General features: G+C 42.8%; 1 protein-coding gene across 8 annotated transcripts in view; it reads right to left on the reverse strand.

The window, feature by feature from the left end:
• Positions 1–16,579, reverse strand: part of nol4lb (nucleolar protein 4-like b) — an 84,989-nt gene that overhangs the window by 40,317 nt on the left and 28,093 nt on the right. For all 8 annotated transcript variants that reach the window (XM_053848515.1, XM_053848516.1, XM_053848518.1 and 5 more), the window contains one exon: positions 13,364–13,470. In XM_053848515.1, the coding sequence (XP_053704490.1) occupies positions 13,364–13,470 (107 nt within the window). The remainder of the gene's footprint in view (positions 1–13,363; positions 13,471–16,579) is intronic.

Genomic DNA, 16,579 nt, shown 5'->3' on the forward strand with positions numbered 1-16,579 from the left:
ACTTGCTTGGCTTCAAGGGAACTGTCCTGGTGCTGATCTGGCCCTACACAGAGGTCACACCATCATGCACTCTGAGTGTTGATGCACAGTGTTGAGTTTCTGAGGAGCAGCGATACACAAAAGTCTTCAATGTAAAAGTGTGTGCGTGGGTGGACAGTCAGTCCTATGCCTCCAAGAACAAAATGACCAGGAGGAAGGTCCATCCATAAATGTCACGGCTTCTCTGTCTAATCCTCAGGCTGAAGTGCAAAGGGAAGAGGAGACAGTGAGTGTGTGTGTGTGTGTGTGTGTGTGTTTTAGTGTGACGATAAAGATGGTATATATACAGTAAAGAGGCAGGGAGGAACGCAAAGAGGGAGTAGGATCTGGGCGCTATTTATCACCAGAAAGACAGACACTGACCTTGCCTTGATATAAGATAAGCACTTTCCTATGCGTGTATGTGTATGCGTCCATATCACTGTGTGTCCTTGTGTCCATCAATGTCTGTGTGAGGGAGAGAAACGATGTATACTGTCAGGGGCATGAATCACATGTTGAAGGTTGAAGTGAAGAGATGTGTTGCTCTTACTTTCTGTTTTGCAGCTAAATTGAAAATTAAATTGATACATTTTGCACTTTTATACAAAAACGGTGTCATTTCCAACAAACAATAACATGAATGTTGTGGGAAGAAACTAATCACAACAGACATAACGCACCTGGACCCCAGATACTCATTCCCTGGACATGTCGAGATGAAACGTGGAGCAGTCTGTCAGGTTATAAGGCAACATTTTGGTATGAGTTTACAACCAATATCTGTTCATACGTATTTATTTTCATATCACTTTTCTGTTGTTTGTTATTCATTCGCCATAAAGTAGCACAGTTTTCTATACAGCATTGTTCAGTATTTTTGATATTCAGTAGGTTTGTGTAATTAAGCTGAGGAGAAAAAAATAAAAAACATCTTAAATCTTTAGCAGCCTGTCGGTATCTGCCAAAAAAAGGCCATCCATGCACCCCTAGTCCCAATGTTCTTCTCCACAGCATGATTGAAACATGGATACATGCCGAATTTCTCATCTTGTTGAAGCTTGTGTGCCTGGTGGAGAAAGTGTTTTTACATGCACAAGTGTGGCTGCAGATGCCCCCTGGCCTTAGTATGGAAGTGTATTCATGGGAGAGTGTGTAGCTGCGGGCTATGGTGGGGTCATCCCTCTCCACATCTCATATGGCCTGGGCTGCGTTTTACATTGGCTACACCTCCATATTTAACCATGCGCGGACACATTTTTTTGTGTTGCCAAAACAAGATAAGCATAAGACATAATCTGTGTGCTACACGAACATTGGAGCCAGAACAGCTTCTATTTTCATCTGAGGAATAATTATTCGCTAAACACTGTTGTTCACACATATTTCAAATTCAAAGTGAGCAGAAAGAAAAGCGACACTTTTCTGACTGACAGTTTTGCATCCCACAGGAAAACTGTTCTAACACATGAATAACAGTTGGTGCCAAGTTTGGCACGTAGTCCAAACTGCAGAGGGAAATTGTAAATAAAGATGGAGAGCTGGAATCTACACAACATAAATTCACTCACTGATATTAGAAGACAAAAAGATGACAACAAAGTCTTGACAAAAGGTTTTCCAAAAACACATCAGCCACCGAAGTTTAGTCACACTTTTGATACACATCCAGCAGCAACAACTGCAAATATTTTATTTTGTTTATTAGCCACTAAAACTAGAACATCAATCCTAAAAATGGCTACTGGCCACTGATATTTGCTATGTCAACAAATACCATTAGCAAAACATTGCACTTTATATTACAACTTAAAAATATATAGAACTCAAACCAAAAACAGTAAAGCAAAAACCTTTACTAGTGGTTTTAATACTTAAAAAGCTAGCAGGACAAACAAAGCAAGAAAACAAAGAAACCAGGTGACCATTGCCAGAAACCTTCAAATGCACGATGTAATGTACTACTATTGTTTGTTTACACGGTGAGGTGAGTTATAATGTTAGCGCTAATAGTATTGTGGGATCGCTGCCAAAGTTAACATTGCATCACCTCAGCATGAGACTTGAAATACTAAACAGCACCAGCTAATCATTGACTGACTAAATGGGACAAGGGAGGGGAGCGGCTAGTCTTAAATCAACACTGAGTCTGAGAGGATGGACACAGAATATACATTTCCCACGTGACCAATCAGAAAGTAGAAATTTCAGTTTGACTTCTCATCGCTACAAACGAGGTGTCTGTTTATCTGGCATCAAATCAGTAGGTGAGCCAAACAGTCAGCGATTAAATAAGCTAGTCACTCTCTTGGTCACTCGGCCCCCGCCAAACAACCAGGAGGGTCATGGATCTCAGAGATTAGTGCGGTGTTCAACACTCTGAGCCCCACTTAATCCAGTCAGTCACAAATCTGCCCCAAGCACCACGATTAACCCCTTTCCCCAGCAGGAAGCAATCCCAGCGAAACATAGCATTGGATTATTGCAGGCAAAGGTCACTGCAGCACCAGGCTAGTTTCATGCAGCAAGTAAGCAATAGGGCTGCTGTCACCTATGAGCATAGACTGCCATCCTATAAATGGCAGCATGTGTAAGCCAGCTTCATAGCGTATTCATTCCAAATGACATACGAGACCCTGAAATCCACTCATCGCTGGTCTATTCAGTTTATGCTGAGTCAATGCACATGATGAGTTCCACACTAGTGTGTCTGGCTCATCCAGTTCCTGTGTAATTCTCCCTCCATTATAGCACTTTTTAATGACCTGGGTTTGGTGTCTAGAATAATGTCAATGAGCAGTGCAGTGCACTATTAGCCTCAAAAAAACATGGAATAAGAGGCAGGGAATATCCCGGACAGGTGCATCACTAGGTGCATGGTGACAACCAGTGATGCACACACACCTACAGACAGAGGAGAGTCATCAATTAACCTCACTGTTTTTGGAGTGTGGGAGGAAACCTACGCAAGCCCAGGTTCACGCATGCATTGTATCCATGACAACTATAAATGTAAGAAATGCATAAGTACTCATAGATGTACTGTATATACTGTTCTAGCACAAAGGTTTGTTAAATGGCAAGCTTGTGAGACACTGTGATTTACTTTCATGAGCTCCTCATTTTTCAAAACAATCTCTGTCAGTGGACAGTTTGGCTCTCCAGCGGCCACAGCTAGCAATCAGTTCATGCCGCTGAACATCATATAGAAAAAAGAGAAAAGAGCCCGAGGGTCCGGAGAGAATGCTGGGGGACCCAGGCAGTTAAGGAGCAGTTCATGGAGGAGTGTAGTTTGACTCCAGCATTATTATCCTGCTGATCTCTGTGGGGACTCTCTAGTTCCAGTGGTTGAGCACTGAGCACACGCAGCAGCAGCAGCAGCAGTGCCTGCATGGCCGCCAGGCAGCACCAGTCCACCTCAGACAGACGAGGTAATTACTCTCAAACACTTCTTCAGCGAGCCAATGTAGAGTAAAATACTGATTGCTTTATGAGTGTCACTTTTCTCCCGAGGACCTCAGAGCTTTGGTCAAAGTTTTGGAGAATGATCGAGGCACAGTGAGGAGACGAGAATGTTGGATGCAGACGCTACTGAAAGAACTGCCGGGCTAATGCGGGAAACAAATTTTGTCTTCCTACTTATGCACCGTCGCACATCCAGTCCCTCAATTAGACACCTTTAACTTCAACGAACAAGAACTCATTTAGTCGCACGGAAATTTCAAAATTAATTTGTGACTTAATTTAGTTTACAATGAGAAAAAGTAATTAACAGGGCAGCCTGTTAAAAATGCTGTCGATTTGAATGCCAAAACGGCATCAAGGGCTTCTGCGAACCTCTTCAAAAGCCAATTTTCAAGAGTTTAATCTTCAGAGAGCTGAACGCTGTTAAGGATTTAACCTTGCTTACACTTTACAAACCCCCCTTTTGAAACACACCACCCACATCTGCCTTCAGGTTCGGCCTTTATTTAATCTTTCTTGAACAAATGCTACGTGCTGAAATAAAGAGAAAAGGTAACTCAACCTTTGGCAGGAGAGAGAAACCACAGGGAGTCTTTCTTTAACTAAGGAGAAGCCAGAAAACATGATCCATTACACTCTTTGATCCTTCACGTGTGATTCATAATGCATGAAAAGGTGCAGAGGTGTGGAAGAGCCAGAGCGATAGATGTAGATGATGTCGATATGTCAAAAGAACTCAGGAATGTGATGTTCATGAGAGACGATCATGTCTTAGATCCTTAAAACAAAATGCCCTGCTTGAAGCACTGAACGTGTTTACTTTCTGAAAAGTGACCTTTCACCTCTTCTTGTTTTACAAGCTGAGAATAAGAGGCTGAGGAAGTTAAAACTGCCTCAGGTATTGCAAATCGAACGTGGGGTCTCTTCAGTACTGCATGATTATAGGCGCTGAACATGACAGAGCCAACAGTGGAAGAAGCTGATACAGCAGAGAATGCAAAGCAATTATTGTCGCAAGATGCTAACCGCGAAAGAACAAAGAGTGGAGCTAATTGCATTGTTATTTCACTGGCTGCACAATAAACAGCTTGAACCCTCTATTTAACCTCTGTTTTTTTTTTTTACAAACAGGGTTGTTGTACATGCATTTAAAAATCCAAGTGATAACTTAGCATTCCCATTCTGTACAATAGAAGAGCTGCTACTGAACACGGTAATGAGGCAATATTGATGTGAAGTTTCCATGGATTTGCTTCAAAAGTAATCATTTCAACAGAATTGAGTGGGTCAGAATGACATATTTGACATTTTTTGCTATTTAAAAATGCTTTAAAAAGTGACTATAACTGGACAATTTTTGTTATTGATTAGTAAATAAAATTGAATTTATAGATGGACTTGTAGGCAGTTTGATGTGCAACGAAATTAAGTCTGCTCACACAGCGATCTTCACGAGACAGGTGAAAAAATGGCCATACATTTCAATCAAGTCACAAGTCATTCTTGTGCTGCTCTCTGGGTGATTGAAAAAAAGATGATCGACAGCCAAAAGAGTTTGAAATGTGGGGCTCAAAACAAACACTAAAACTAGACAAAGGAAGTTCACCGTGTGTTCGAGAAGATGCTGGTCTTAGAGAAACATATATGCATTGAACAAACTAAAACTGATCAGGCTACATCTAATAAGCATCTGCAGTCATATGTCTGCCTCAGGAAATCAACTGTGACCGCACGTCTTCTTAATCTCTCCCGGCTCCTAATTGTTTTTTATTTGGACATGATGATGTGACTTAGCAGCACAACCAAACTGCTGAGGATCAACTGCATTTGTATGCAGGCCTCCTGATTTGTGCCCAGTCCATTAAAATCATGAGGTCAAATAATTAATTTAATGTAGAAGAGGCATTAAACAGAGACAACATCAGGAGGTCCTGATGAGTGCAGCGTTTATTCGTGACAAGTCGAAGAGAAACTAAGAATTAGAGGGACCCAGCCAGGGAAGAGGATGACAGGAAAAGGGGATTAGCAAGTAGGCTATGATTCTCCCCATGCCCTCTTCCAAAGCCCACGGCAGGTCAAGGTAAAACTGGAGTCCTTGTTGTGGATTTATCCTCGGAAAGGCCGTTTGTGTCCTGCTGTCCCCAAGGAGAAGGTTATGACTGTCTTCTTTGACGTACGACTGTAGGCTCATTAATATGTGGACTTAAACACCAGATCTACTGTATGTTTTCAAGTGTGAAGACGGATCCATGTTGGGAGTCACATAACACTCCTAGCATAGGAATGTTTGTTGAGCTCCTTGGTTGTGTGATAGCTATCGTTGTTAGCAAGCCCTCATGACTGAAGTACTCTTAACTCAAAAGCCTTTTAGCATGCGTGATTGGAGGAAATGGATTCAGAACACGTTAGTCCGGCATTTAACTAGCAAACGACGCAAAGCACTGGAATGTAGAGAAAGTATACTAAATTAAATCATTTGATTTGAACCTCATTTTTCTGCCACAAACATGGAAAATGGATACACTCATCCTCCGAAGCCATAAAACTACAAAGCATGTGCATCCCCATGTGACAACATAACTGAATAATAACTTCCCAATAAACTGAAACACTTTCTGAAATCGGGGCACTTGGGCTCATGTGAAGGCAGATTACGCAACATCTTGCTCTTGTTATGTGAACGGCACAGGCCCAAGGCTGACAGTACATTTAAATAGTCTGTCCTTCAGCTGGAAGGCTCACATGGCTTCGCTAGAAAGTGTCCACCGCCTGCTGAAGGCGCTTTTGTGCGCACACTGAATCTATATCAAATTCTCTGCCACCAATTCTATTCAAGCAATGACATCTGACCTCATTGTGGAGGTGGCAGCGGTTTCTATTGAATGTAAAGAAATTACTTTAGTTATCAACCAGTGATCAGTGGCTGGAGGATGCATTCACAACAACGCTCACGACTTGAAGAATCAAGGACACCGGTTCTGAGGAATAATGACATTTAAGGCATCAACCCTTTCATTATGATACAAGTTGGATAGGACATTCATTACAAATTAATGAATCGCCTCAATTGTTTACCATACATGAGAAAATAAAAAAACTATCAGAGAGCAGTGGACAAGGGCTTTGCTCTTATAAAACTGCCACCGTAGGAGCCCCCAGAACTTCTGCAGCAGGTCTGTGAATGCAGTACAAAAACCCAGGTCGTATCTGACTTCATATGATTGTTTTAGCGCTGTAGGTGCAGAGCAGTGTGTCCAGTATATTTGTCTGTGACTGTGTGTCATCAAAGGAAGAATATAGAAACGTATATCAAGAAAATGAATTGTTTAGTGGTAGTTCAAGGGCAAGAAGTCTTGAGTAGCACCACACAAGTGACTTATTTCCTCCTTGAGACTCAATTGTTTCATTCAAGTTGACTTTGCAAACTAAAAGCACCCACTTTTTTGGGTTGCTGGAATCTTCCTTCTGGAGATGGCAGCTATTACAAGATTGAAAAGTTGCTCTCAACACAGGCAACTTCGACTTTTGAAAAACTTCAGCAGACATTTCCTACAGCCTTGTTTTTGCAGCGCTTATCGGGAGAATGATAACAGACTGGTCAGATTTGTCTAGGCACGTGCCACCAATTGTCCCTCTCAATGAGCGCGTGAACGCCTCTTCCGCATCCACTGACTGCCGTCCAGAACAATGTGCGACTGTTGTCACACGCACTTGTCGCAGGGCCGGTGTCACACGCACGCGCACGGACCTTTAACGAGCTGCAGGCGGTGTGTCGCTCCCCCCGCCCCCGGCACAAACGACAATAACGCGACTGAAGTGTGTGTTTACAGCGGAGATGTGTGTGTTTGTGATAAGTGAGAATAAGTGTTCAATCGCTGTCCACAGAGTCAGGGAGCCGGGGGACACCGCCGTAAATAAAACATCCATTGATCAAAGATGCAGAAAACGCCTTCTTACCTTCACTTGTGCGAGATTACAAACCGACGTCCGTTTCCGCCTTCAACTCTAGCGTTTGGAATTTTGGAGAGAATTGCTGGGTCATTCGCGGCCCCCCGAGATGGCGTGAATGATTTAATTGAAATAAACAATATATATCCTACAGGATGTGAGGAGGGAGTGAGAGCACGCAGCAGGACCCTCAAGACTCAGCAGAGGGGGGCGGGGACAACGCCAGTGACGTCAGAGTGAAAGAGAAGGAGGGGGTACTGTATATGTCTACTGTATATATTGTCCTGACTGAACTAAAATGGAGATCGAACTTCCGCTCCACGCTAAACTATTATAAAATAAATGACATATAGTTGGAGATCGTTTAGATGCATGTAGGATAAAAGTGTGATTCTTTACAAAGAGTGAAGCGTGATGAAAAGCTGGCTCATAAGTTGGTGTGCAAATCCGGATGTATAAAATAAAGTACTCAAACAGCAGAACAAGTAGGGACGCTAATTCTACAAACAATGAACTGGATACTTCGCAAACTTAAATGCTTACTATGATGCACGTCACTGTATGTCGTGTTTAAGATGGGCCACACGTGGTTGTTGGAGTTAATCTTAGCCAAATCGAAAATTATGCCAACTCAGCATATTTAACCTCGCCCTTAAAACACTGGTTACTTCACAAAAGTAGTCTGTGTTATTTAATATCTTAAAATGCAATTATTGCTGTTAAATATAACGGTTAATAATACCATTTTTGTTTGACACAAAAATAGCCGCAACAACGAGCCGGCGCGACCGCCTCGCTGAGTGGAAGATGCATAGACACAACAAAGCTGCCACCCACGGGTGACTATAAGTATTGCACCGTGATTAACCATGCGCGGCCATGAAGCACTGGACATGAGTGCTGAGGGAATTACAGAGCCCTAAGTGTTGATAGGGACGCTTGTCGCTTCCTCTGACACACGAAAACTGGATTTTATTCACGGCCAGAGAAGCTGGTGCTGGTGAACAAATGGATTAATATGTTTATTTAAAAAAGCTGAAATGAATATTGTATTGGCTGAGACGTACGATCTGGAAAATTTTACTTCAGGTCTGTGCGCTGCATTATATATTATTATATGTATGTGCATGCAGAGAACATTACTTATACAGTTGAACCATAGGAGGACTGTGGCGGTGAGCATCTACTTCCCTTTATATACCATGTTGCGCACTTATAGAGCATCAGGGGGATTTTGCCGGCGAGTCTGTTTCCATGGCATCTCCACTTTATTGGACAGAATACACTGGAGAGAAACAGGGCAGATGGATCGAGGATAAGAAGTGAGAAGGTCATGCCCCTGGTGCAAACCTTCGCTGAGAGCCAGCGACGGTGACCAACCCTCAGTATATAAGGATGTGAGGAGCAGTTTCTTCAGATGCAAACGGCACAGTGAGTTCAGTGACCTTTATGTCTCCGTTAACTATTGATAGTGAGTTGAAATATGCCATCGTTTTTTGTGTCTTCTTGACACATTTCTTTCTGCGCTCACTTTGCATGGATACAAGTATGTAAAGATAAATCGCTGGTTCCTTTGATGAATACAATTTTCTTTTTGATAAGAAAAATGCAGCTTTGTTTGGCAAGTTAGGCAAAACTCAGAGATGCGATGAGCAGGTCAGTCATCCAGGAGAGTCTCTGAGTAGACTATGAACAACTCAACCTGATGGTTTTTTTTTTTCTTTCAAACGTCTACAGCCCAGAAGCAGCTTTTTATGGTAAGGAAAAATAGCGAGTGAATCATGGCTGCAGTGAAAGAGACGAGACAGGCAGGCTTTTGTGTCTGGTACCTTGAGAAGAAGGAGAAGCATTAACCATGCTTTTTTAAATACATACAACATAAAAATGTTTAGAATAATTCAATCTTTCAGGCAGTACCAAGGTTTTGTTGACTCAGGTTTGAATGAGAACATTGCCTTTTGGATCAGCAGGACTGACTCATCCCAAAATACTTAACTCCTCCAGAACTCATTCCTAACCTGGACCATGGTCACAAGCTTAGATTTAAGGTGCTGAGAAGGACCAATGAAGCTGGAGAGATTAAAGCTCCCGGCCTCTCTGCAAACAACGCTGCTTCCACAACCTGAACCTACTAATACAGCCGATACTCAAACTCGTAACAATACCGCTTGTCTGAATACCACCAGACACAAGAAGTAGTATTCATTCTACCATCTGTTTGGGTTCAGATCCATCCGTGCAGAGAGGGGGTACACAAGCAGCCGTCTGAGACAATGTGATGATTTCCTTTCTCCGGACTTCACCACTCTTTGAGTAATTATATTAGACCAACCCCCAACCCAGTATCTTCTTCTCCACACACACACACACACACACACTTTCACGCACCCCTCCTCCTAAAAATAATGAAATGCCTGTCCTCTGGAGGTAGCAGAAATAATGGCAGAAAGAAGAAGAGGGGGAGACCATAAACGATAATGAACCACCTCATTCTGGTTTTTTAATTCCTTCTCAGCCCCCACTCTTTACCTCCCCCCCCTGCATCCCACCAATTTTCTCATTTTTATTTTCACCCCAGCCGAACACATCCACCCCCTCCCATCAGGCCGAGCCACCGCCCTGCCATCTCTCCAGCCCCACTATCTTGTCTCTCCTCTTTTCCTGCTCTCACTCCTTTTTCTGCATTGAAGAAGCCCCCCTTCTGCCAGGAAGCGTCCTGGGTAATTTCCTTTCCTTATTGAATTGGGACGGGGGGCGGATGTATGCGAAGATAAAGGGATGGGCAGATGAACAGAAGCTTAGGAAGAGTACTAATGGAGCCAATGGAGGATTCACACATCACAAATATGCAATGCATCCCGCTCATGGTCCTCACTTCCCTCTTCCTGTGGCTCACTCTGCCCTCTCTGCTCTCACATTCTCCCCTGAACAACTCTCTCTCTCTGCTTCATAAAAAACAAGCAGACAAAAGACACCGACCTTCCCTTTTTACAGAATGCTATTCAGCTCTCCTGCACTCTGTCTACCTCCCGAACAAAGCACACACTTAATGCTCCCTCATGTCCTGTGTTATTTCTATAGGTGAGTGAGTCATCCATCCACTGTTCCTCTCTGTACTTCTCCGCCTCTGGGCCGACACTGTAATCCGTCCACATCACCGTCTGCAACTCAAAACTTTTTCTTTTCACAGCTGCCTTCTGACTGCAGACTAGTCTTCATTTGAATATTAATAAAATGGGCAGAAAGATAGTGACCACGACGCTTGTCTTTACTGTTGGGATTATTTTGGGTTCATTGGATCAGAAAACACTGAGCACCCCAAATCAATGTATCTCCTCTTCTATTGAGTTCAACTGAACGTTCGATCAGAGAAATCAGTTTAACTAGCTCTGAATTCTGAGTTTAACAACAATACAGTTCCATGATTATGATGTTTGAAAGCAGCACCAAAGACTCTTCTGTATGGACTTCCTCTTATTAAACAAGTTGGGCAGTTTGTGTCGCATCTATTTATCTGATCTGAAACCTTCAATGCTATTACTTCACTAACTCCAGTGAGACAACATCACACACATACATATTATGTGTTTTCAAATTTTGTTATGACACCCATTTTTGCATGTTTATTGCTTAAAGTGTGGCAAATATTCAATCCACATGCCATGGTCTTATTCAGAATATAAAAGTAACACGTTTATATCAAGCAAAACATTTATATTACAAATGAAGAAAAAGTTAGTAAAAACATTACTCAATGAATAAACAGAGGATAAGACTGGTGATGTTGTTTTTGACACGTCAACTCTGACCCATCATGTCGCTTGAAATATGCATGGCTGACTTGAAGTAAACATATATTCTAATTGGAAAAGTAAACAAAATGTTTGTGAAATAACAACCTCCCGCCACTAGATTGTGGTGTTACCACTTCAGCGCTGACTGCCATGTCATGGCAGTGACAGATGGATAAATAAATGCATGTATGAATAAATATAGAAATGTCAAAATAAGTAAAAGAAAGGAGGCAGTACGAAAATTCCTAAAAATCAAAAAAGTTATTAAATAATAGGGGAATAATCTAATCTAATAATAGTTTAATTACATGAGATTACAATAGATGGCCTTTATTAGTCCCACAGCAGGGAAAGTCAATGTTTTAATTTTGGTCAATGTTGGAGTTTGACACTGCTCAAACAATTAACAGTGAGACGTCAAACATGTTCTAATAAATATAGTTCATAAAGTCATTGTCATTGACTTTAACGTGATTACGTGACAAGGATAGAGCTCCTGATGGCGTGACCTGTTTCTTCGCGTTCTGATCAAGAAGCCTTCCACAACACTTACTTTGAAATTAAACACTCTCTGCTAATGTCAAAGGAGCCAGGATGTCTTGGCATCTGGAGAGAACTTGATTATGGCTCATTGACACGTCCAAAGATAGATATCTTCTCCTCCCACCCTGCATCAGCGGTGGTGGATTCTGTTGTGTGCGTCCACTTTTCTTTCACTTGGATCGCTGAAATAACTTCCTTCTTAACGGACGTTTTTTCATTTCAACGACACACGCTCAACAGAAAGAAATGTCAGGCGGGTGAGCCGCAAAACAGAGACGACAAGCACGATAATGAGAGACGTGTTCTCGCATCGGCGTGAACTAATTAGAATAGTTCTGACAGGAAGATGACGAAGTGACACACGACTAACAGCAGTGACACGCCTCGACCAGGTGTGCTCGTATACTGCTCTATAAGGGAGCGCTAAAATGAGATAGTTCCAAGGATAATTATAGATCGTTCAGATTAGATCGTGTTTTGCTTTTTTGCCCTGCTAATGTTGCTTATGTTCAATTTCACTTATTAGAAATATGAATTCACAATTTGAGTGTGTTAGTTTGGGAAACATCCATAATATGATTCCTCCAAGAACAAAGGTGGATGAGAGAAGAAGTCAAAAGTTGCGAACAAAAGATCATTGTGAAAGGTGGAGGAGGTGTTGAACCGTGTGTGTGAGTGTGCGATGGACAGAGAGGCATATATATTGGCATACCGGGGTAAATTGGCACTTGAGCGTCTCTCTCTCTCTCTCTCTCTCCTCAGCTAATTAACTGGATGCTCAGAGGCCTGGCTTAATTGGAACGAGCTCAACCTTCTGTTCCCCAAACCGTTATCTAGACACACACATGTGGAATATGACTGACAACGGGTGTGGGGCACTGATAGTCACACTGGTACGAGGGAGAGCGCAGGGGGGAATGGCGGCGGTGTGAGGGTGAAATGAGGAGTAGCAATCGTGCAGAGGCTGAGTTGATGAGCTTCCACCGCCTGAAGCTGATCCCTTCCACCACAAACATTCGGCTGTTGTTCACGACCAAAGTAATATGAATGTAAAATGTTGTGTGCAGATGTCAAATATTGCCAATTTAAATGACTTTTTTTAAGCTATGCTACTGGGTCACTAGTATGATCCAGGAATGCCAAAACATTCCCAAGCCAGAGAAACAAATATGTCACCCCACTGCTTGATGTTGCTGAAAGGCAACAGATGCTTTCCTTTTGACATCGGCGACTTTAACTGGATTTAAGAAATAAGAGTGACACTCTTAAAACCAGTAATTCATTATTATTATTATATCAGTTATTTGTAGTGTCACTCATACCTGCTCACATGAATTAAACAGCCGTTTTGAAAGATATATGAAAGAAATATGTTAGCTCGACTTTAGATGACAATTCCGCATCTCAGTTTTTTAATTAAGTCGGAGAGACAGTATACTGTATATAGGAGTATTATTGGCGTACGCTCGCTCGCGCGGCACTCCTACGCGTTGTCGTGAATACGTTCAGAAAACAATGCGGGAGTAGAAGTCACGCCGAAACAGACGCATGACTTTTGCCCTCAAGCTGGGGACAACTTTCAGTGGGAAACGTACCCTGTTGCTGTTTGTGCACTGCATCTTCATCTGTTTCATGTAGGTGGTGGTGAGCGGCATGTTGTAGTCGATCGCTTCTGGAGCCAGTGAGCTCGGCCAGTCGTTCTCTGTGGAGGAGACCAGAGCGTGAACAAACAGCTACTAAATTCGTTTTTCACAAATCGAGTGACATTTAGAAAAATTCTTTTTCCAGATTGCGATCAATGGTTTCATGATGGATGAGTGATTTTTACCTACTTAAGGTAGCAACTGTATAGCAACATACTTGCAAATCAAATGTAAATGAAAAATAACTTCAATTAGAGCTTCACAAATCATGCAAAACATCACATACGGAGTGCCACAGGGGTCAATCCTTGTTACAATCATGATTAAACCATCAACTGTTATGCACATGTTAATCTGTCAGGTTTCACCAACCACTATTGGCCAGCATGATCCCATCAAACAGAGACGAAGGCCGTTGCACCTTCATTCACTCAAAAGGAAAAACCAGTGTGATTTCCATAATGCTATGAGGGTCAGCACACGACAGCAAAAAATCATCTACAGCTCTTTAGCTCTTTTTTTCCCCAGTTACAACCAAATTATAAAACTGAATTTCAAAAAACAAAGGTGACTAAACAATGCATTATGTGAAACATGATTCAGGTTTTGTCACAAAGCCAACACTAGAGGACCTTGTAGAGCTGCATGTGGAACAAGACAAAGGGAGACAGTGGATCTGCAGCAGCGAGGGTTAAAATCCCAAAAGGCTTACTACCTACTTTTTAATATATACAGTACAAAATGAAATAATATAAAATGTTCCACCTCCTCTCTGTCGACACCTACATCTCTGACCTCAGCCACATCGTTCACACTCACCTCTCAGTGGACACGGGATACATTTGAAACTACACAATGGCCACGACTGGAGGGTCCAAATCAATACATCTTAACACTGCAGTCAGGATCATCATCATTGATTAGTGATTGATAGTTTGGGAAAGGGTTGACAGTAATAGACAGTCACAAGTCTCCTGAGAGGAAAGGCCGGTGTAAAGTGTTGCAACGCTTCTAAATAGTTAGTTCGCATGTCAGGCAGAGTCAAATGTATTTCTGATGAAATATTAATGATCACTGCCTGTGTCACTAACATTAACACAATTATCTGTGTTAACCTGTTCTTAGATCTATATTTCTAATGCCAAACGCACAGAGGTTGATACACGCACACACACACACGCAAGTGCACGCACACACTCAAATTGCCTTCTGCTGCTGCTGTCAATTAAGCACGGCCCTGGTCCATGCCGATTAATTGCATTTAATAATTCACAGATGAACTTTAGTAGGTGTCACTTGGCTGTACCAATGGTAGGAGCTGTGTGTGTATGTGTGCATATGCAGGGGTAGAGGTAGAGAGGCTGCACACCCACAGGGTAAGGAGGCAATTAGCCATGTTTCTCCGAGCAGCAGCAGCGCACGCACGCACGCACGCACGCACGCACGCACACACACACACACACACACACACACACACACACACACACACACACACACACACACACACACACACACACACACACACACACACACACACACACACACACACACACACGCTCAACCACAACAGAGAGGATGTAATTTTTGACTCATTTGTTGACCTGTTATTAACGCAGGTAAGCCTTTTTTTTCCCCATCACTTCAGGTTCCTAAAATATCAAGCTTTCGGTACATTCTTGATGGTAGTGAGTCGAAGTGCAGGTATAAGCACAGTAGCAGTGGTGGTGTGTCAATTGTGACCGCTGGACTTAAGAGCGCGCATGCAGTGTCCGCTGGCCAGTAGGGGGCGCCTGGGCACAGCACCGCCCCTCATAGGAATGGCATCAAGCCGTAACGTGCAGGAGCCTTCTTTGAAAAGAACCTTTTATATTTTAACTTGTGATCATTAATCATTACTCTCCTTTCAGTTCTAAATCATTTTGGAGGCACGGGGTTCCTGGTCACTACACACTGTTAGACGGCCATTGTGAAAAGTGCCGCATCAGCACAACATTCACTCAACCACAGACATGACGAGAGCATGTCCACTGTCCTTAACAACTACTGAATTACAGAATGATGCGATATTAAATGATATGTAATAAGAATTTTCTGGCTAATCTTTTGCATTGACCAAAACCACGTTTTGGTTGTGAGTTTGTTAACTGTAAAATGACAACATCTGCCAGCTAGATCACAGTGCTTCAGACTGGGCTCAGAAAAGTACAGATAATACCTGACATTAACTCATCCCAAAATGTTGAAGCACCCTTGCTGATGTTTGGTGACTTTTGTAGTCACAATATGCACTGTATTTGGTGAGTTCACAATACTCTCTTGATTTAATCTTTGCATTGCTGCAGTATTGAAAGTTCTGTAGGTATATGCAGTCCAAGTACTAACAGTAGTATCAAGAGATGAATACCTGGTTCATGCAGTACTCAATAGAATAGTGGGAATAGGCGCCAAGGTGTTAGTAAAAGGATTGACAGCAGCATTTATAGCAGTGCTAGTGGCAGCAGTACTGATAGAGTTACTCAACACACCACAATTTTTCATTCCATTATTTTTGATTCCATTTGCCAATCCACTCCTCTGCCCATGCACTTGACAGTTCTTCCTTTGCCCCCCCTCCCCCACCATCCAGCCCTCCCCAGCAGTGCTCTTCCCCAACTGTGGAAAATGAGCTCGTTTCCTGGGCCATTTTCTTTGTTAAAAGCCATTAATTAGGCTAATTGAGGAGAGAGACAGGACACTCCGATGACTTCTGTGTTTAATGAGGGACAAGAGGGGACCGGGGGGAACTCGCAGCAGTGGGAGGGAGGGACGGACGGAGGCAATGGAGATGGAGGAAGGGAAGATGCGGGGATGGGACGGGAAGCTGGGGGCTGAAAAGTGGATGGGGGATGAACGGAAGCAGAGACATAGGACAGCTTGAAGGAAAAATAAAGAAGAGAAAGTGGTAGTTGGACAAGTTGGTGTAGGAGGAAGGGCAGCAGGACGAAGAAGGGGGATGGGATGAGGTGCTGTTGGGGATGAGGGGGGCCTTTAGGCTATCTCTGGTACAAACATATAATGGGGGTGGCAGCACTGGCAGGAGAGGAAGCACATGGCACAGCATCCGCATCCTTTCTGTCTTTCTGAGATCCCTCAACAGCATCATGCATCCAAAATAAGCACGGCACAGAT

This window comes from Synchiropus splendidus, chromosome 18 (genome assembly GCF_027744825.2).
Source record: "Synchiropus splendidus isolate RoL2022-P1 chromosome 18, RoL_Sspl_1.0, whole genome shotgun sequence".
NCBI lineage: Eukaryota > Metazoa > Chordata > Actinopteri > Syngnathiformes > Callionymidae > Synchiropus > Synchiropus splendidus.